At 60.6% G+C, this 19,572-nt stretch overlaps 1 protein-coding gene across 2 annotated transcripts; it reads left to right on the top strand.

The window, feature by feature from the left end:
• The first annotated feature begins 9,068 nt into the window (after window positions 1-9,068).
• Window positions 9,069-19,443, top strand: CDK4 (cyclin dependent kinase 4). 2 transcript variants are annotated; one of them, XM_054013268.1, is made up of 8 exons: window positions 9,069-9,172; window positions 10,098-10,331; window positions 12,673-12,808; window positions 13,232-13,399; window positions 14,761-14,870; window positions 15,733-15,783; window positions 17,904-18,039; window positions 18,570-19,443. In XM_054013268.1, exons 2-8 carry the CDS (start codon window positions 10,114-10,116, stop codon window positions 18,660-18,662), a joined length of 912 nt encoding a protein of 303 aa, XP_053869243.1. In that variant the 5' UTR covers window positions 9,069-9,172; window positions 10,098-10,113; the 3' UTR covers window positions 18,663-19,443. The 2 variants fall into 2 exon arrangements, with proteins under 2 accessions (XP_053869243.1, XP_053869242.1); XM_054013267.1 differs by lacking the exon at window positions 9,069-9,172 and adding an exon at window positions 9,471-9,562.
• The last annotated feature ends 129 nt before the right edge of the window (window positions 19,444-19,572 follow it).

Here is a 19,572-nt window from a genome sequence, read left to right as displayed (position 1 = left end):
CTCCCCGAGTGCGCTGTCGCCGCTCCACTTCTCCCGCCTCCCAGGCTTGCGGCGCCAATCCGCTGTTTGGCGCCACAAGTCTGGGAGGGGAGGAGAATTAGAGCGGGGGCGGCGTGCTCGGGGAGGAGGCAGAGCAGAGGTGAGCTGGGGTGGGGAGCTGCCACACGGCTCCACGGGGAGGGGGGAGCTGCTGCGGGGGGGGGGGGCGCCTCAGGGCAGAGGGGGGAGGAGCTGCTGTGGGGGGGGGCTCAGGGTGGAGGGGGGGCAGGGAGCTGCTGCAGGGCTAGGGGGGCACAAGGTGGAAGTTTCGCGTAGGGCGCGAAACTTCCTTGCACCGGCCCTGCCTACAGGCCCTGTAGTGTCAGGCGCTGCACAGCCACAGAATGAGAGACAGTCCCTGCCCAAGACAGAAGAGACAAAGGGTGGGAGAAGGGAAGGATTATTACCCCCGGCTTTACAGCTGGGGGGCCTGCGGCTCAGAAGAAGAGCCCGTCCCTCCATTGATCCCAACCTGGGCCAAAGGGATTCTACTCTCCGCTATCCGTCCACCTGGGTCTTTGGAACGCTCCCGTCCCTGAGGGGAGCAAACCGTGGTGCTTTGCTCCTGCGATAAAGGCTGGGGCGCGGCGAAGGAGAAAGCAGGAGGCCTGGCTGCTCGTCTTTCAAGGAGAACGGCTCCGATAGCCATCTCGGGCGCTCAGAACACAATCAGGATAATGGATGGGGAAGGCGCTTGCCCAGAGCTGCTGTTCAAGTCATTTCCCTGGAGAGGAGGCGATCCACGAGCGCCATTAACCCTTCCGTGGGGCGTAGAGGAAATTCTCCACTGCGGATTTTGCTTTCTGTCACGCCTGATCCCTATCTAGACGTGTCCTTATATGGCCCTCATCACCCTGGTATCTGAGCGCTTCACAGCACCCCTGGGAGCTAGCGGGGCATTATCCCCATTTTACAGCGGGGGAAACTGAGGCACGGCACGACTGAGCCCCAGAGCCATTGGATCCAGACCACTGGCACAATTTTCCCAGGGGCGTGGTGGAGTCTCCATTGGCGGCCATTTTAAAATCAAGATGGGATGTGTTTCTGCTCAGGGAATTCTCTTGAGGAAGTTCTCTGGCTTGCGTTATACAAGAGGTCAGACTAGGTGATCTTGGACTCTATGAACCCCCAGTGGGATCTGGGCTCCTAATTTCCATTGATTTTCTTGGAGGATCTGGGCCTAAGTGACTGGAAGCCAGGACTCCTCCCCCAGGCTCGCTGCTCTACCCACTAGACCTTCCATCCTTTTTCAGGGTTGCCCTCCAGTTGTAGCCCCTTATTATTCCCCCACCAAGATCGGGGCTCCCGTTGTGCCAGGGCCTGCCCCAAAGGAACTAACCGGACAAGGCAAAGGGTGGAAGAAAGGCAGGACTGTTCTCCGGGAGGGATGCTGAGGCTCGGAGAGGGCGGGATTTTGAACAGGGCTCAGCACCCAGGATTGAGGCCAGCTGAGCTCTTCTGACAAATCAGGTCCTTTATTCAAGCACCTTAATGGGAGCAGGGCCGCCCTGCGGAAGATCTAGCTCCCCGGGACTTGCCCGAGGTCTGTAGCACAGCTGGGAAATAACGTCACAGCTCCCGCATCCCCAGTGAGCGCGTTAACCACCAGGCTGCCCTCCCTCATGTCCTGTGACCCTGGAATGTCAGTGCCACACGAAGGCGGGGGCAGATCAAAGGTGCTAAAAGGCAACTGGACGCATTCGCCTCAGGATGGCGCCTGGGGGACCCCTGGCACAGTGTCTGGGGAAGCCGGCCGTGCTGGACGAGGGATCACCGTGTAGAAGCCCCGGGCGGCGTGCCAGATATGGGCTCGGTGACGTGCAGTGTGCCAGCCCAGCGAGAGGGGTCATGGAAAGGGAACACTTCCCTTCGATCGCGGCCCCGCGAGGAAACGCAGGAGCTGAGAACATTGCTCCTGTGACATTGTCACTCGGTACGTCTCCGGCGTGTGTGTGTGTGTGAGAGAGAGAGAGAGAGAGTGTGTGTGACAGCAGAGCTGGGGGGAGGGTCTGGCAGCTCCCAAAGCCTTCCTAGCCGCCATCAGGCCTTTGCCCCCACCGAAATTCACCCTGGTGCGGAGACGGCGCAAGGCGAGAGGCAACCTGTGGATCGAGACCCAGAATTGGCTTGCCAGAATGTTTCAAAGGACGGTGCAGCCGCTCCTCTCCCACGGGGCGAGCTGGGCTCGCCTCCCGGCTCCAGGCACCGCAGCCTCTGGGCTTCCGGCGCCACTCAGGTTTGGCCCAGCCGTCATGATGACGGGAGCCCAGGTAGGCCACATTCGAGCGAGTGGTGCTGCAACCCCGCGAGCCGGCTCACATCTCCACGCACACACATTTGATCCAGCCGGGGCGGCGGGGCCAAACCTGAGCGGTGCCGCAACCCCGGAGGTCGCAACGCCCCCCCCGGCGGGGACAGCCAAGCCCAGCCAGCCCCACAGCACGGGAGCTGCAGGAGCTGCCACTGTGGGGTGAGTGCCGGGCAGGACCCAAGGCCTCCAAGGGGGCAGGATCGGACCTAAACCACCCCAGGGCCTCCACTCCCAGCCTATTTACTGGGCCGTGGCAGGTCCTAAAACAGGTCCTGAGCCCAACGAGGTCGGGAACCACTGGGCTGGACTGAGTGGACTCCTGAGTGCTACATCTCCTGTTTGATACAGTGCTTTTGGACCACGGTGCCTTTCGCATGCACGGCCCCCCGCAGCCAACGGGTGGGAGCCTGTCCCCTCCCCAGAGCCCCGCATCAGCCTCTCGTCGGTTTAAACAGCGACGTGGCGGCTTTCACTTCCACGGCAGCCGGGCAGGAGCGTCAGCCCCTGAGCTGAAGACGAGCGGCTGCAGCATGCGGGAACCTCCCAGAGGAAGGGTCGGGAACCCCTGACTTCCTGCAGCAGTGGGAGGTTGTCAATTTCCTTTCCCTCCTCCTCCTGATCTCTCCTGCAGGCCTCCAGCCAGTCTCTTTTTCGCTGACCCATTTAATTTCCCATCATCCTGTCTGGCTCCCAGGACAGCGCAGGCCCTGGGTGGGCGTCAGACCCAGCACCACGCCGAGCCTGGGCTCTAAATCCATTCAGAGCAGCCAGCAGACCCATCAGCGGAGCCTGGGGCTGGCTCCCCTCTCATGGCCAGGGGGTTGATGACTGGGCTGTCTCTGAATCTTCCCAGGCAGCAGAGCGGAGTCGCTGCAGAACTGGGGGGGTGGAGGGATTTGTATTGCTAACAGTAATGATGGCGGCAAAACCACACTGACACCTTCCTTTGCTATCTGCAGCCTGGCCTCCTACCCACGACCCCAGTATGTCTGGCTGCATGAAGCCCTGGACACCTGCTCCAGCTCCCAGCCATGGGTGGGTGGCAGGGACATTTAAGCCGTGTGCTTTTCAACCTGCCTGCTCCCCGCCCTCACTTCTCCCAGCATCGCACCTTTTAATCGAGCTGCCAGGTACAGCGTCAAGGCCACACACCGCACCCCGTGGGGTCCATCTCAAGCCCCCGCCGTACCCAACTCCCCATCCCCCGGGACCTTTCTGCCCCCGGAGAGTCTGAAAGCTGCGATGGGCCGAGGTGTCCACTAGGGGGGCCCAGCACACCATGAAACGCAAGAGACATCTGGGGCTGAGATTTGCAGAGCTGGATCCCCTCCCCTTCTACTGCCCCCCCCCCCAAACTGGGGAACAGGAAGGGGCGGTGTGGAGGGGAACCCCACTTGATTGAGGATTAAGAGCAAGGATGTGGATTCTCCTAGTCTGCCCTGTTGCAAAGGCCTAGAGGGTCGGTGAAGTCCCCGCAGAGCTGGCAGGCCTCTGGGGTTTAGGATCCCTGCCCGGAGCTCATCCTCTAATGCAGAAACAGGAAAAGCCCAGCGCCTCCTGCAGGGGGTTCTAGGAAGTGCGGGCTCCATCCCAAAGGATGGGGCAGTGCGGAGACTGCAGTAGTCATTCCACGCTGGTCAGAGGGGACACGGGGGTTAAACCCCCAAATGCCATAGGGCCTTAGAAGCTCTCCTGCCGACATAGTGCTGTGCACACGGGCACTTTTGGGGTGTGACTTGTCGCTCGCTCAGGAGGGTGGAATATTCACTCCCCCCGAGCGACACACGTTTTGCAGCATCCACAGTGGTGTAGACAGAGCGTTAGGAATGAACCCAGAGCTCACTGGATCCCTCTGAGCGGGAACCTTCCTTGTAACAACAGGACCCGATTCAGCCTCGGGCCCCGAGAGGCAGCACATAACGCTGGGTCTCTATTCCAGCCCTTCCCTTCCGTGACCCACGTCCTCAGAAGCCAAGATTGCAGCGGGCCTATGAGCCACGTTAGAGCCTAGAATATTGGCGCGTTAGCCAAGCGGTGCACGGGGAGCCCGGGACTGGAATCACCGGGGCAGAAGATCAGATCTGAGGTGCATCAGCAGAGCTGGATGTGACGAGCCCAACACCAGAAAAGCAGGAGAGGCTGTGGGCAGGGATGGACGGCCCAGGCCTTCCCCACCCAGCGCTGGTTAGGCTGTCCCGCTTTCGGCCCCTCTCTCTCCTGAGCACATGCACAGGAAATCAAACAAACCCCAACCCCGCCCTTTTTGGTTACAAAGAGACTGGGGTAATTCCTTGAGAAATAGCTGGGAGACACCTTGGGAAATCTCCTCCCTGTCTTTGCTGCCACTCCACTTGACCCCGTGGCTAAAATCAGGCTCCATGTGAAATCTACAAAGGCTCAGTTTTCTGTTCCGAGTCCCTAGGGAACTTGGGGTGCACCGGGAGCTTGGCAGACAAGGGGAGACCAGATCCCTGCCTGGAACTGCTGAATGACCTTTCCCCATTTCTCTTTGTTACTATCAGGAAATGCCAGACACCCATTCAAACCAGCCCAGAGCCCTGGCTCGCTGCGGCACCAGCCTGTGTCCCGCATGAGGGGGCATCTTCCCCTCCACCCCACTTTGCTGTCTCTCTGGGCACATCCGATGCCAGTTTTGGCTTGTCGGCCGGCCCGAAGCCGCGCGGCCGGCCCTAAATTAAAACATGAATGATCGCAACGGGTAGCTTCCCAGGAGAAAGGAGCAACGATGTCTTGAGCTGATTTAAGTGGCTTCAACTAATTATACAGCTTAACGACCAAAGGCCGTTTACAGACAGGTCCCCGAGCGTTCCTTGTGTTGGCCTGCTTGCCAGGCAAGGAGGCACTGTCGGGCTCTGAGCAGAGGGAGCAGATCACAATTCCACAAGGAACCTTCTTCTGCTTTGCTCCAGGCCGGGCTGAAGAATTACCAGGGCAGGCATGGCATGGAGCGTGAGAGCAGCCCCAACCGCAGTGCCAGCGCGAGGATGCAGGGAGGCTTGCTGGGCTGCGATTTGCACGAGCAGCTGCTGCCCTGTTTGGCTGCTACCTGGGGGCCTCGTTACCCGTGGGATTGGCAGGCGGCTGGGGATGCAATACCACTGGAAACTGCAATCCCCTGAGCCGGCTGATGGGAGATTGATTGTCCAGGGTCCCAGGGGTGCAAGCCCAGATTCCCTCAGCTTAGACTCTCAGAAAGGCTGTGGCAGCCCTTGCTCCACCCCACAGGAAGCCTGGCAGGGTGGGGTTAACACCCTGGGACCGGCAGCCAGAGAGGCCCCGCGTCTTGCCAATGATACGGCGAAATGGCATGAGGCAGCTGAATCCAGAGGGAGAAGAGAGCAACCCGGCAGGAGCTGGTGGTGTGGTGTCCCAGCATCACCTGTGCGCTGCAAAACCCCACCTGTATGACACGCGGCTACGGGCTGAGCCCAGCCCATCATTCCTGGCTGGGTCTGGGCTGCAAGAAGCCTTTGTTTTACGTGATTGTCTGGGCGATGCTGCCCCTGACCAGCCTGGCTTAGGCACCTTAGGATGCTGTGGAGGGGGGGATCCATCTCTGTGATAAATGAAGGTGTGGGGGGGGGAGCTTTCTTTTATGGACAGCCAGCCAGCCAGTAGCTATAAAATCCCTCTTGGTAGCTGTTCTCTACTTGCTCTACCTGTAAAGGGTTAAAAAGTCTCACTGCTCTGCACAGGGAAAAGGAAGTGAGTGGGCACCTGGCCAGAAGAGCCAATGGGAAGGCTCGAACTTTTTAAAATTGAGACAAAACTCCCCCCTTTTGTCTTTCTGTTCTCCTGGGGAAAGCGGACAGGGCAGAGCTATGCTGTAAGAAGCATGGACCGGGTATGAAAAACTCATCAGTATCATACCTAGAAATGACTCATTTAAAACCCCAGCTATGTAAGCAGATCAGGGAATGTCTAGGAAGACGCGATTAGGTTTATCCCTTTTATTTTGTTATGGCTGGTGGATTCCTCCGTGCTAACCCCAGGTGCTTTTGTTTTGCTTGTAACCTTTAAGCTGGACCTCAAGAAAGCTATTCTTGGTGCTTAATCCTTGTAGTTGCTCTTTTAAAACCTAGCAATAGCCTGAGTTCCCAGATGTATTTTCTTTCTTTTTTTTTTTTTTGTTAATAAAATTTACCTTTTTTAAGAACAGAATTGGATTTTTGTGTCTTAAGAGGTTTCTGCAGAGGTTGTTTAATTAGCTGGTGGCAACAGCTGATTTCCTCTCCCCCCTTTCTCAGCTCTTCCCCGAAGGGGAGTGTGAAAGGGCTTGAGGGTCCCCCACAGCAAGGAATTCCCAAGTGCTCCTTCCTGGGCTCCCAAAGGGGTTCTGCACTTGGGTGGTGGCAGCACCCATCCAAGGTCAGAGAAAAGCTGTAAGCTTGGAAGTTTAATACAAGGCTGGAGTGGCCAGTGATTCATTTTTAGAATCCTTGCGGGCCCCCACCTTCTGCACTCAAAGTGCTCGAGTAGGGAATCAGCCTTGACAACCTCCATTAAGTCACCACCACACACACACAATTAGTGACCAAAAGGCAACGGAATCCAGGGGAGCGGGGATGGAAACATGAGGGAGCAGCTTCCAGGGGTTCTCCTAGACAGGGTCCAGCTGTGGGCGAGACTGGGGTGTGCCCCTTGGCTGGGTAGCCGCGAGGGTCCCCATCCCCGTGGGCTGGGATGCAGGGGGAGGTCGGCAGGATATGCAGCAATGACCATGCATCCAGAGCTTTAGTGGCATGAGAGATCTGCCCTCTGCTGACTGTGTGGATGGCCCAGGAGGAAAGAGGACCAGGGGGTGACACGGATCTCAGTCACAGAGGAATCTGTTGCTGCCAAGGGGCCGAGAGAAGGAAGAAAAGTCTGCCTGGAGAGAGAGGAGCTCCCTTGGGGCAGCCCCGGCCCCATCACAAGCTGGGGGCTGGGAGCAGCACCACGACCCAACCACCTTTAGTGGCGCTGACTCAACAGCTCCAAGAGACGCCTGCCTGAAACACCCAGCGATGCAGATGCTGCAACCAGACAGGTCCTAGATTGGGGTTCCTAGTGTTGTACTTAAAGTACTGCACAGGATCTTTTCAGGGGGAATAAGACAAAACGCCACATTTATTAGTAATACATGTATTCACTAACACTGTATTATATGCATATAATATATTACACTTACACACACACACACAAACACACTCCGTCTTGTTGTTACCAATTAGTTGCTCCCCTTAACTTCACTGGCCAGGTGAGTTAGATGGGGGAGGGGGTGGAGCCGGGCTTCTGACGATCCAGATCAATGCTCCCATGTTGACAAGACGAGACCCGGGGTCCTCTGCAAGACACCTCACTTTTATAGCAGCTTTCCTCTTATGCAAATCTAGACCAGATTCAAACTCTGTGTCTGTGTCCATTGGTCCTTTGTGCTGCTTTCTTTTGAGTGTTGTCCCAATGCTGCAAAGAGGGTGTTTCCAAAAGAAGGTGCTTGCTTCTAACCCCCGAGGCCCTCGGTATGTCTGCTTGTCTTTAATGAGCCCACTTGACACGTTTTATTGTCCTTGGGTCTGGCTCCCAGCCCCTCTCCAACAGTTGAGGCTGTCTGGAGGTGCTGCCTTCCATGCCTTGCTCATCCACACCTCATTCATTCAACAGGGCAATTGATTAAGGGGGGGGGGGGGGGAAGCTCTTGTTCTACTGCTAGCAAAAAAAATTTTTTTCTATCTTATTCTATTCTTAGGGGTTTTAATATTATACCAAGGGCAATGCAAAGTTTCTAAATGAGGCTTTGATACAAAGTCCCATGAAAACAGAGGTCACACGTGGGTAGACCCACCACAAGGTTAGATGAAGAGGCACAATGTAAAGTCATATGAAAATTATCAGAGATTTATCTACACTAGGTGCTACCACGATATGCCTTCTCCTCCTTGGCTGGTGCACCTGGAAGATAACAGCTCACTACTGGGGCTAGCGATGCTGGAGGAGATCTGCGTCAGGGTGCTGATGAACCAGAGTTCAAGCCCACCAAGCGGGGGTTACACCAGACAGGTGGGGTCCTGGGAGGCTTATGCTGCTTCCTTGGGGGCCATGAAGGTGGGGGAGGGGACAGAAGAGCCTCAGAGTTGCCCTCAAGGGGCCCGATGTGGGTGTTGGGGACGCCAGGCTGGGCCCCTTCAGAGTAGCACCCAGCACCAAGGACGGGTGGGGCTCTGGCAGCGAGGCCCGGATGGGTCGTACCCTGGCTCCCCCGGCCCCCAGGGGACGTGGCTGTCAGCGGGGATCAACCCGGGGGCGGCTGGCCCCTTGGCACACAGAGCAGACTGCCAGTGGCCCCAGGCTGGCAGCAGTAGTAGAGCTGTTATCCCACCTTGGAAAGGGAGCAGGCCTGTGCCAGGAGGAGGGGAGCTCGGCCTCGCCCCACTCCGCCCCTCCTCGGAGACCGGGGCCCTCGAAACCTGCCCAGAACCCAGGAGTCCGGGCTCCCCCGCCTCCCACGGAACCCAGGAGTCCGGGCTCCTCCCACAGAACCAAGGAACCCAGGAGTCCGGGCTCTCCACGCCCCACAGAACCCAGGAGTCCGGGCTCCCGCCAAGGAACCCAGGAGTCCGGGCTCTCCACGCCCCACAGAACCCAGGAGTCCGGGCTCCCGCCAAGGAACCCAGGAGTCCGGGCGAGCGGGGGGAGGGGGCTGCTCCATCGACCTTCCGGCCGGCCCGTCTCGCTGGTTCCGGTCCTCCGGCCCCGCCCCCGCCCGGGCCCCGCCGCCGACACCCGCGGCCCCCGGCCCCACTGCTGCGCTGCCACCTCGGGGTGAGTCCGCTCCCCCCCCCGACCCCTCCCCCCCGGTACCCCGGGCCCCGCCTCCCCACAGCCCCCCCCGCGGCCCCTACACCCCCCCCGCCAACCCCCCCGGTCTGGGGATTCTGCCCCCCCCGCACTGCCCCCCCCCGCACCGCCCCCCGAGTTAGCCCCTGCCGGGGGGGCTGGTCCCCGTTGGGGATTCCCAGGGGCGGGGCAGGTCAGGCTCCGTCCCCTCCCCCACGGCACATGGTGCGGGCCGGTGGGGGCAGGGCTGGCCCTGGCCGGGGGGGTGGGACCGGGGTGGGGCGAACCCTTGGCCCGGAGTCTCGCCAGCGACCGGACCGGGGCCTCCCTCCGACCAGCGGGGCCGGAGCAGGGTTTCTGCGCTGAAATGGCCAGGTGGGGTGTCTGTTATTGTAGGGTCGCTCGTGGAGGCTGGGCCCCACGCGTTGTGTGCTTCCTCCCCCTTCCCCTCCCCCCCTCCACGTGGGTGCCCTCGTAGGGCTGCCCAAAGGGTCTGGGGCCGAGGTCGCCGCTGTTGTAGGGTGGCTGTGGTATGGGGGGGGGGGTTGGTGCATTTTTAGGGTGGCGTGGGACCCCTGCAATGTGTGGTGTGTGTATGTGGGTCTGTGGTAGGGTTATTGAGGTGGTGGGGCAGCCGTTCTGGGGTCGCTCGGGGTCCTGGGTGCTGGGCAGTCGTGGGGTCGCCCTGGCTCTGCTGCAGGAACCCCATATTGCGTGTTTCAGGGGTGGGGTGGAAGGTGACACATTTATCTTGGGCAGGGGAGGGGGCCCCATGGGATCCAAGAGCATGGGGGGGAGCTGGGGGGAGCAGACAGGGGATCTGAGTGGGGGGGAGCAGTGGGGTGCAGGCGGGGGTTGCTAACAATTCATAATTCCCTCTGCCTTAACCTGCCGTCCCCTTCCCTCCTAGCCGGTGCGGAGCCAGGATGGCGAAGGAGATGCGGGCGCAGTACGAGCCGGTGGCGGAGATCGGCGTCGGCGCCTACGGCACCGTCTACAAGGCCCGGGACTTGCAGACCGGCAAGTTCGTGGCCCTCAAGAACGTGCGCGTCCAGACCAACGAGAACGGGCTGCCGCTCTCCACCGTGCGTGAAGTGGCGCTGCTCAAGCGGTTGGAGCATTTCGACCACCCCAACATCGTCCGGTGAGGCGCTGGGGGCGGCTGTGCGGACGGGGGAGGGCTGGGAGGAAGCCGAGACCGGAGGAGCACTTGCACGTGGTGCTCAGTCACGTGGGGCGGGGCTGGCGGGCTCTTAGTTTGCATTGGAGGGAGTTTGGTTTTGGGGACCCAACAGCCACTTCCCTCTGCACCCCCCGGGGATAAACGTCCCAGGCTGTGCAAGAAAGGGAATCAGTATCCCATGGGGGGGACTCCCCCCCGGCTCCGGGGTGTGGGGGGAAAGGGTAAGGAGGCTTGGGGGTGTGGGTGGGAGGTAAGGAGTGGGGAGGGGTCCCCAATCTGGGGTCTGCGTAGGAGGCACATGGCTAGTCCTGCCTGGGAGGTTAGAGTGGCCGTGCAGGGGACAGAACACTGCTCTGCTCTCTGGAAACTCCCTTTCTGTATGAGCTAATCCCTGGGAGCTGGAAGCCGCCTCGGGCCGCTTTGCGCCCGTTTTTCCAGCTCTGGGAAATGTGCGGCCGGTTCTAGGAATTGAGCCGTGGTCTGGGAGCTGCCTCCTTCCTGCGATTCCTGCAATGCTAGTCGCGGGGAGGGAGCGTGCCCGGGGCTGGGCCGCGGGATGGCTCGGCTGGCAAACGTGTGGGTTTCCACTGGCAGAGGATGTCCGTCCTCCCCCCGCTGAGGGGCCCGCCTGCGCTGAGGGTGGGGGAGGAGGTTCAAGAGCTGCTCTGTGTCTTGCCTGGCCTTGGTCCCCAGGTGTTTATAGGCCTGTTGTGTTAGGCCAGGGGTAGGCAACCTGTGGCACGCGAGCTGATTTTCAGTGGCACTCACACTGCCCGGGTCCTGGCCACCGGTCCAGGGAGCTCTGCATTTGAATTTAATTTTAAATGAAGCTTCTTAAACATTTTATAAACCTTATTTACTTTCCATACAACAATAGTTTAGTTCTATATTATAGACTTCTAGAAAGAGACCTTCTAAAAACGTTAACATGTATGACTGGCAGGCGAAACCTTACGTTAGAGTGAATAAATGAAGACTCGGCACAGCGCTTCTGAAAGGTTGCCGACCCCTGCGTTAGGCTTTTTCTGCCAGCCGGTTCCGCTCTGCTTGGGGTCCTGCCCACGCCAGCCTGGGGCACTGCTGGCTTTACAGAAACGCTGGGGTGACGGCAGGAGAGCTCCAGGGAAGGAGGTCATTGGTGGGTGGGGTCCCCATCCTGCCCCTCTCCCGGCTGTACTGAGACGCTTGGGGGTAAATAGAGACGTTTTAGGGAGCTTCTAAAAAAATCCAGCCTCAGCAGCAAGGCCTTGGGGTGAGGGGGTGGGGGCAAGGCAGGTGGGATGAGTGGCAAACCATTGGGGAGGGGGGTGGGGTGGGGGTGCGGTGGGGATTGAGGGCAGCCACATCTGAAGGGACTGTAGCTTTCTACACGCTTAGCTCCCTGGCGGCCTCCTATGGTGAGAGGGGCTAGTGGAGCTGTCCTGCCCCCACCGCGAAGGGCCAGGCCTGGCACACTGCCCCCAAGTGATCTCCGGGGGTGGGCGGTGGGGACACTGCTGCCCTTGGTGCTACGGCTCCCCCTGTCAGAGGAGCTGGCAGGGGCCGGTTCTGCTGGCTCTGTCCCTTTGAGTCGCGGGCGATGAGGGACGCAGACAAAGTTTCCATTTTGTCTGCACGTGAGCCTGGCCCTCCTGTCTCTTCCCTGCTACCAGCTTCACAGACATTTTGCAGGCAGTTCCCAGCCCCTTGTCTGCCTCTCTGAGCCAGAGGGCAGGGCGGCAGGATCTCGGCGTCCTGTGCTGATTAGCTTCCAGGAAGCCGGGAGGAAGCAGTGGGGCCCCGGGAATTGCTGATTGAGTTATCCAGATAAGAGTCTGGAGCTCTGCTTTGGGCTATCTGGCAGCAGGATCTGCAGCTGGGAATCGAATCAGCCCAGTACTGGCTGGAGCTCTGTGATTGGTTGGGGGTTTGATACTGTGAGCTCAGGAAGCGTGTCCCCAAATTACCATGTGATAGAAAGCATGGGGGGCAGGATTGGGGGCTGTAGGTTGGGATTGAGGGACATTGGCAGAGCTGTGGGGGGGGCAGGGGAGCTGCAGGTCAGGACTGAGGGACATTGGCAGAGCTGTGTTCCATCCCTCTAGATGGGCCTGGGGGGGTCCCTGGCCCCCATCTGTCCCACGTTGGGCCCAGACAGCCCCGGTCCTTCGCGTTGTGTTGGGCTGGATCGTTGAGTTCCTGAAGCTGCGAGCGGGAGCCCCACTTCCAGCAGAGCCTGTGTCAGTCAGACCCCTGCCTGGCCCCTCCCTCCCGCACTCCGATCCCCAGCCCCTGCCAAGCTCCCTTCTCCGCCTCCCCGCAGGTTGATGGATGTCTGTGCCACCACCCGGACGGAGCGCGAGACCAAGGTGACGCTGGTGTTCGAGCACGTGGATCAGGACCTGAAGACGTATCTGGACAAGACGCCGGCCCCTGGCTTGCCAGTGGAGAAGATAAAGGTACAAGGGGAATCGAAGGGAGCTTCGGGGACGCCCCTGCCCCGCGGCACCCACTGCCCTCGTGACAGAGGGTGATTGGGCAGGGGAGAGTTGCTTGCCTAGAGGAGGCTCCAGGAGCTGGGCTGGTTCAGCCTGGCCTAAACACATCTGATTGCTCTCCATCAATACAGCCGGGGGAAGCCCAGGGGAGGGACGAGCTAGTGAAGGCAAAAGACAACGTTGGCCCAGGGTCTGGAACAGCCTCCAGTAGGGGATAAACAATCCAGCTGGATAGCTCCGCGAATGGGATGGCATGACAGGCTCCACGGCTGGATTCGATGCCCCAGGAGGGCCCTTCCTGTCCTGTATCCCTGGCCCCCGCCCCACCTGTGCTGCTGGGGCAGGCAGGGAATCTGACCCTGCGCTCTCCCCCTGCTCGGCCAGGACCTGATGCGCCAGTTCCTGAGCGGCCTGGACTTCCTGCACTCAAATTGCATCGTGCACCGCGACCTGAAGCCGGAGAACATCCTGGTGACCAGCAGTGGGCAAGTGAAGCTGGCGGACTTCGGCCTGGCCCGGATCTACAGCTGCCAGATGGCCCTGACCCCTGTGGTGAGCGCTCCTAGCCCTAAGGCCTGTGCACGTGGAGGGGATGGACGGGAGCAGCTCTTGGCTCATGGAGCCCGGCTTTGAAATGCTGAGGTGTCTCCTCCCCTGCTGGGCCCCAGGCCCCCTGCGGTCCCGCACTTGTGCCTGCGATACTCTGCCTTTGGTGCTGGGGCTCCCGCCGCTGTCGGGCGGGGAGAGATTTTTCACGGTCAGTGTCTGAGCCGCTGCCGTGGGTGGGGATGGCGGGTTGGGAGCCGTGTGAGCCTGAGTCACTGGAGGGTGACTGCCGGCCGCCTCATCCTCTGCTGCAGGCATCTTCCCGCAGAGGCGCCGGCCCGGCCCCCAGCCAGAGATCCTGTGCTGGGTGACGGGCTCCTTCCCCGGGCCGGCCTGGCCTGCGCTCGCTGTCTGTGAGCCCTGCGGGGTGCCCTCTCTGCTGCAAAGGGAGGATTTCCCCAGGGTTCGGAGCTGCCCAGACATGAGTGCTTCCCAGTTACCCCATCAGTGGGAGCTTCACTCAGCTGCTACAAGGCACCACCCGCGGGGGGATTAGGGGGACCAGACAGCAAATGGGAAAACTTGGGACAGAGGGTGGGGGTAATAGGAGCCTATATAAGAAAAAGACGCAAAAAGCGGGACTGTCCCTATAGAATCGGGACCTCTGGGGATCCCGGGGACACCCCCGCTGTGCCAAGTGGTCCCCCTGCCACCGATGCTGGTGGGAGTGGGGTGTGCTGGGAACCTGGCAGGGGCTTGGGCGCACTCAGCCATCGTTGGGCTGGGCTCCCAGGGCCCTGACTGGGCTGGGGCTGGGGGTGGGGTGAAGGTATAGCCGGAGCTCATGGCTGTGTGAGCAGCAAAGGGGGCCTGACTCAGTAGCTCTTCCTTCTCTGGGGGCTGGAGATTGAGGGCCCCTGCCCTGCTTGAGGGCTGAGAGATCTGGGGGTTCTCCAAGCTGCTAACTTCCAGCTCTTGGGGCACCTGGGGGCAGGGCCGGGGGCAGCCCTGGGTCTGTAGCTGGGGTGCTGCTGTCGGGGGTGACGAGCTCCAATGTGGTGGGGTGGGAGGGGGGGAGCTGCAGGCTCCAGCAGCCCCCATGCTGCTTCCCCCCCAGCCAGTGGGGTGCGTGGAATCTGTAGGGTAAATATTGTGCCATAGGCAGGAAGTGGGACCGGCGGGTGGGGACACTGTCTAAAGGCATTTCCTGCCCAGCAGGGACCGGGAGCTCTGAGCTTCCAACCAGCCCTGGAGAGACTCACCCTCCAGGAGATGGGGAACTCGTAAGCTGCTTCCGGGAGGGGAGCCCTAAACCCCAGCAGGTTTCTACCCAGGGATGGAGACAGTCTGTTTCTGTGCCCGTGCAGGTGGTTACCTTGTGGTACCGCGCCCCGGAAGTGCTGCTCCAGTCGACCTACGCCACCCCCGTGGACATGTGGAGCGTCGGCTGCATCTTTGCCGAGATGTTCCGGCGAAAGTGAGTGCGCGTGGAGAGGAGCTTGGCGGGTGCTGGGCAGGGCCGGGGTGCGGGCACTGGGGTGCCTGCAGACACAGGGTGGGCACTGGGTGGCGTGGGCACGGGTGGGTGAGGGTGTGGCTGTGTGTGGTGCGGGTAGGCCTGGCTGGATGTCCATGTATAACCTTGAACCCCTCTCTGGGCGGGAGGCGTCGTGCCCAGCATCTCACGGAGCCAGGAACCCTGACTCCCAGTTCCCTGCTCCGACCAGTCAGTCATGCTGCCTTGCGGTAACATGACCCTGCTGGGGACTAGGACGGCATGGCTGGGTTGGCTCTGGCCGGCTGCAGACCATGGTGGGGAGCCCACCTGCTGGTCTCAGCCCTCCCTCCCCCCCAGCCCCTTGCTGTAGCCTAGCAAGCCCAGCTGGGAGACAATTGATTAGTTCTGAGCCAGGAACTACCACCCCCCCCAGGCTTATCAGCTTGGCTCTGTGCTGATAGCCGGGGAGGGGCCCCGCGCTGCCAGATCTCCCCTCCCGGCCTTGTGGGCTCAGCTCTGGGCCTCTCCAGGGGTGGGGGGATGTGTGATAATGAGGCTGACGCCCTGGTATCCAGCGGGCCCCTTCTGGGCAGGTCATGGCTAGCTGGGGGAGGGGGAGTTGGGCCCCGGCCTGTTACTGGCCCCTCCAAGCCCTCCCACCATTGTTCAGCCTCTTTGGCCTTTGAGCGGGCCGGGGGGTGATGTGGGTGGGAGTGTGTGCCCATGCAGCCACCTCTGGGTGGGGACAGGATGGCTCTGGTTCTGACCCAAAGGGAGGGGGCTAACGGTGGGGAGCACGCCCCACGCTCAGCTCAGCAGCCAGCCCCTCTCTCCCCTGCAGGCCCCTCTTCTGTGGCAACTCAGAAGCCGACCAGCTGGGCAAGATTTTTGAGTAAGTTCTGAAGCTTCCCTAGTGTCTTGCGGGAGGGGGCTGGATGGGGGCAGGGGTGGCACCCTGGGATCGCGGGGGGATGGGACTCATTCAAGCAGCTCTTGAATGAGGCACTTAAGGGCCGAGCCCCAGGGTGGGGCTGGGGGACCCAGCCCTGGTTGAGAGCTGATTGATGGGACAGGGCGGGGCAGCGTGCCTGGGTGTAGGGCTGCTGCTGGAGGTATAAGCACAAAAGTTTGTGGGGTGGGGAGGCTGCTGGGAGCTTGTCCTCTCCTTTATCCTGTTAACAACTCTCGGGGACACTCAGTAACCAACCCACCCTGCTGTGCTCCAAGATGAAGCCGGGTCCAGCCTTGTGCTGCGTAGTGACTGACCTCCTCTCACATCCCCCCCTTCCCTCCCCGGGTGGCCAAGGAAGGAGGCGACCGGTTGAGAGGTTTTTTTGCCATGTGGGGAGCAGAATGTCCAGGGTGCTGCCTCATGCAAGTGGCCCGGGGCCCAGCGCCGCGGGCAGCTCTGTGCTAGAGGAGGGAAGGTGCATTTCAACCCTGGGGCCGAGGGGACAGTAGCGGTGCCGGCGCCTGGGTTTGCCTCAATGCGCGGACGGGGCTTCGAGCTACCCCTGCCTGGTCTGCCCAGGATCGGAACCTGGGTTAGGTAGTTACTAGGCATATTACAGTAGCCTCTAGGAGCCCCTTTGTGCACGGCGCTGCGCAGACAGAACAGACACGGCCCTTGCCCCAGAGACGGCCGCTATAAGGGAGCAGTCTGGTGAACACGGGCTACCTTAGCGGGGGTTAAAGAGGCCCCTTTGTTCCTAGCAGAGACAAGGTGTCACGGAGTCCCCGGGCGATGCTCTGGAACTACTCCCCAGAAAGCCAGTCAGGACTTTGGGGAGCCTCCTCTCCCTCGGAGCAGACTGTCTTCAGGGCAAGAAGCTCACACGGCTTCACCTCCTGGGTCTCTCCTGGGAGCATTCAGCATATGCCCCTCCGTGCGCTTCCCACAGCGAGTCCGCCCAGGCTGGGTCCTGGGGAAGCCAAAGGGTTCTGCACCCCCACTTCGCAGTCAGACGTGACTCTCAGCCAGCCAGTAAAACAGAGGTTTATTAGATGACAGGAACACGGTCTAAAATGGAGCTTGTAGGTCCAGAGAACAGGACCCCTCCGCTGGGTCCATTCTGGGAGGGCAGTGAGCCAGACAACCACGTCTGCACTCACTCCCCGTCCCCAGCCAGCCCCAAACTGACTCGCTCTCCAGCCCCTTCTCCTCCTCTGGGCTTTGTCCCGTTCCCGGGCCAGGAGATCACCTGATTCCTTTGTTCTCCAACACCTTTAGCTATCCCCTTGCAGGGGGGAAGGGCCCTGGCCATTAGTTGCCAGGAGACAGAGTGTCGGCCATTTATGTATACTGACCCTTTGCTCTGCAACAATTACACACCCCTTATCCCACCACCTAGAGACTTAAGAAATGCATAGGGGAAACTGTGGCACCCCTACAGGGTATTCCGAGGAAACATTAAGAGCAGCCCCAGGGGCTGGAGGGGCAGAGAGCCGGGGTGTTAGATATCTGCTGGGAATCGTGGGTGAGGGATTCGGAACTGGGCCGGGAGAGGCTCTTGTCTGAAGAGGCTGGGGCTGTGTAGGGGGCAGGAGATGGGACAGTGGGTCAGGGAGCCTGGGCTCGGCTCACAAAGGACTTATCAAGGAAACAGAAAGCTGGTATCCTTGGAATCCCATGCAACATTAACCTGTGGAACTCACTGCCACAAGAGCTCACGAGGCCGAGAGCTTGGCAGGGTTCAGAAGAGAATCCGACTCCCCATGGGTAATGAGAGAGAGAAAAATACCTTGTTTTTAAACAAGGGATCAGAATCCTTTAGCCTCAGGGCAGAGGGAAAACGTTGGCTGGAGTTAGTAGGGCAGGCTGATCCCTCGCATCCCGGGCAGAGTTCCCCACACCTTCCTCCTGCCCTTGGTCGGATGGGACAGTGGGCTGCGTGGACCTCTGCTCTGGGCTGGCAGTGCCCATGTCCCACCCCTGCCTGGGTGCCAGTTGCTGTGCAAAACCAGCCCCCTCCCTGCTGCCCCGTCCCAATGGTTCTCTTCCCTCCCCCGCAGCATGATCGGGCTCCCGGCAGAGGACGACTGGCCCCTGGACGTGGCCCTGCCACACTGCGCCTTCACGGCACGCTTCCCGCAGCCCGTGGAAATGTTTGTGCCAGAGATGGAGAAGCTGGGGGCGCAGCTTCTCTTGGTAGGTCGGGGCGGGGGGGGAGATGACGGGGAGTAAGGGGGGGGAAGCAGCAATAATTTAGCCTGAGAAGGAGAATTGGGGAGGGGGCCCTCTGGAGCCCCTCGAGCTGCTGATACTGCTTGGTGAGACGAGGGCCTGGTCCGTGTGATGCAGCCGCGGGCTTCTCAGCGGTGGGACCTAGTCCGTGTTTGTTCCCACCGCAAAACCAGCACGTGGGGTCGGCCGGCTCTGGAAATGACACGCCCGGGGGCATCGGCAGAGCTGGGGGGAGGGGGCTGCGCGTCGGGATTGAGGAGCACCAGCAGAGCTGTGTAGTGGGGAGCCCAGGGTTGGGAGAGCGGGGGCCTGCGGGTCGGGGAGGGGGGACAGGACGCAGGGTCCTGTTAATTCGCCCTTCACTCTTTGAATACCCAGTTGGCTCAGCTGGCCCCCAGCTGATCCACTGGGTGGGGAGGCCCAGACCCAAAATCCCTCTCTGTGGGGGTAGGGCGGTGTCTGTCCCATTTAACCCTTTCTCCTCTCCTCCCTAGGAGATGCTGACCTTTAACCCCTACCAGCGGATCTCGGCCTTCAACGCACTGCGTCACCTTTACCTCCAGGACAAGAGCCTGGTGGAGGGGTAACGCCCCAGCGCCCCCCTCTCCCCTCCACGGGGACCCAACGGAGGACTCGGGATAGTGCCAGTTCTGCACCCGCCCCACGCCCCCGGGGGGGCACAGCCACCAGCACGCACATGGAGACGGACTCGAGCAGGGAGCGAGACGCCTCCTCCCCGGTGGTGTCTCCCCCCACCCCCCCACGGGTGCCTGGTCCCGGGCAGGCCTAGCTCTGTTAAAGGTCAGTTTGTGTTGGGAAGGGGCCCGGCGGGGCCTCACCCGAGTTCTCACGGACACTTTGAGTAGCCCTTTGTAACCGTTTACAAGATAACTGTTGCTGCCTTATCACATTCCAGCCTCCTGCCGCTGGTCTCAGCTCTTCCCACCCCGCTAGCGCTAGCGAGGGGCTGAGAGCAGCCCGACAGACCCCTCCCCCTCCCCACACTCGGGGCAGGTGTTTTTTTGTTTGTTTTTTTACAAGAAATATTCGCGCGCGGTTTTTCTACTACCAGGGCGGTGGCCAGGGCGAGCCGCCGGATTGGTGCACGTGTGACAGTTGCTTCCCCGAGGGTGGATTGGGGAATCCCGGGGGGAGGAGGGGGTGTTCCCTCCCCCGGGGCCGGGAATCGACAGTTTATATTTATAATGATTTTTCTCAGACACTTAACTTTGTGTTTTTTTTTTTTTTTAATCGGCTCTAAAAATGGTAAGAGTCTAATAAAGGGAAGGCAGGGGGACGGGAGGGCAGTGCCTGGGCAGACCTGGCTGCCCTCGCGTCTGGCCCCACCCCAGCCTGCTTTGTCACTTGGCTTGCCTGACGGTGTCTTGGGTTTGACTGGTGCGGCTGAGAAACCAGGACCGCGCCCCTCGTCATGTGGGGGTCAGAGGTCCCCTTCCTCTGATCACTGCTGGCCCAGTGACTGGCAGGTTACGGGGT

This window comes from Malaclemys terrapin, chromosome 23 (genome assembly GCF_027887155.1).
Source record: "Malaclemys terrapin pileata isolate rMalTer1 chromosome 23, rMalTer1.hap1, whole genome shotgun sequence".
Lineage (NCBI taxonomy): Eukaryota > Metazoa > Chordata > Testudines > Emydidae > Malaclemys > Malaclemys terrapin.
This window is presented reverse-complemented; position numbering and strand designations above follow the sequence as displayed.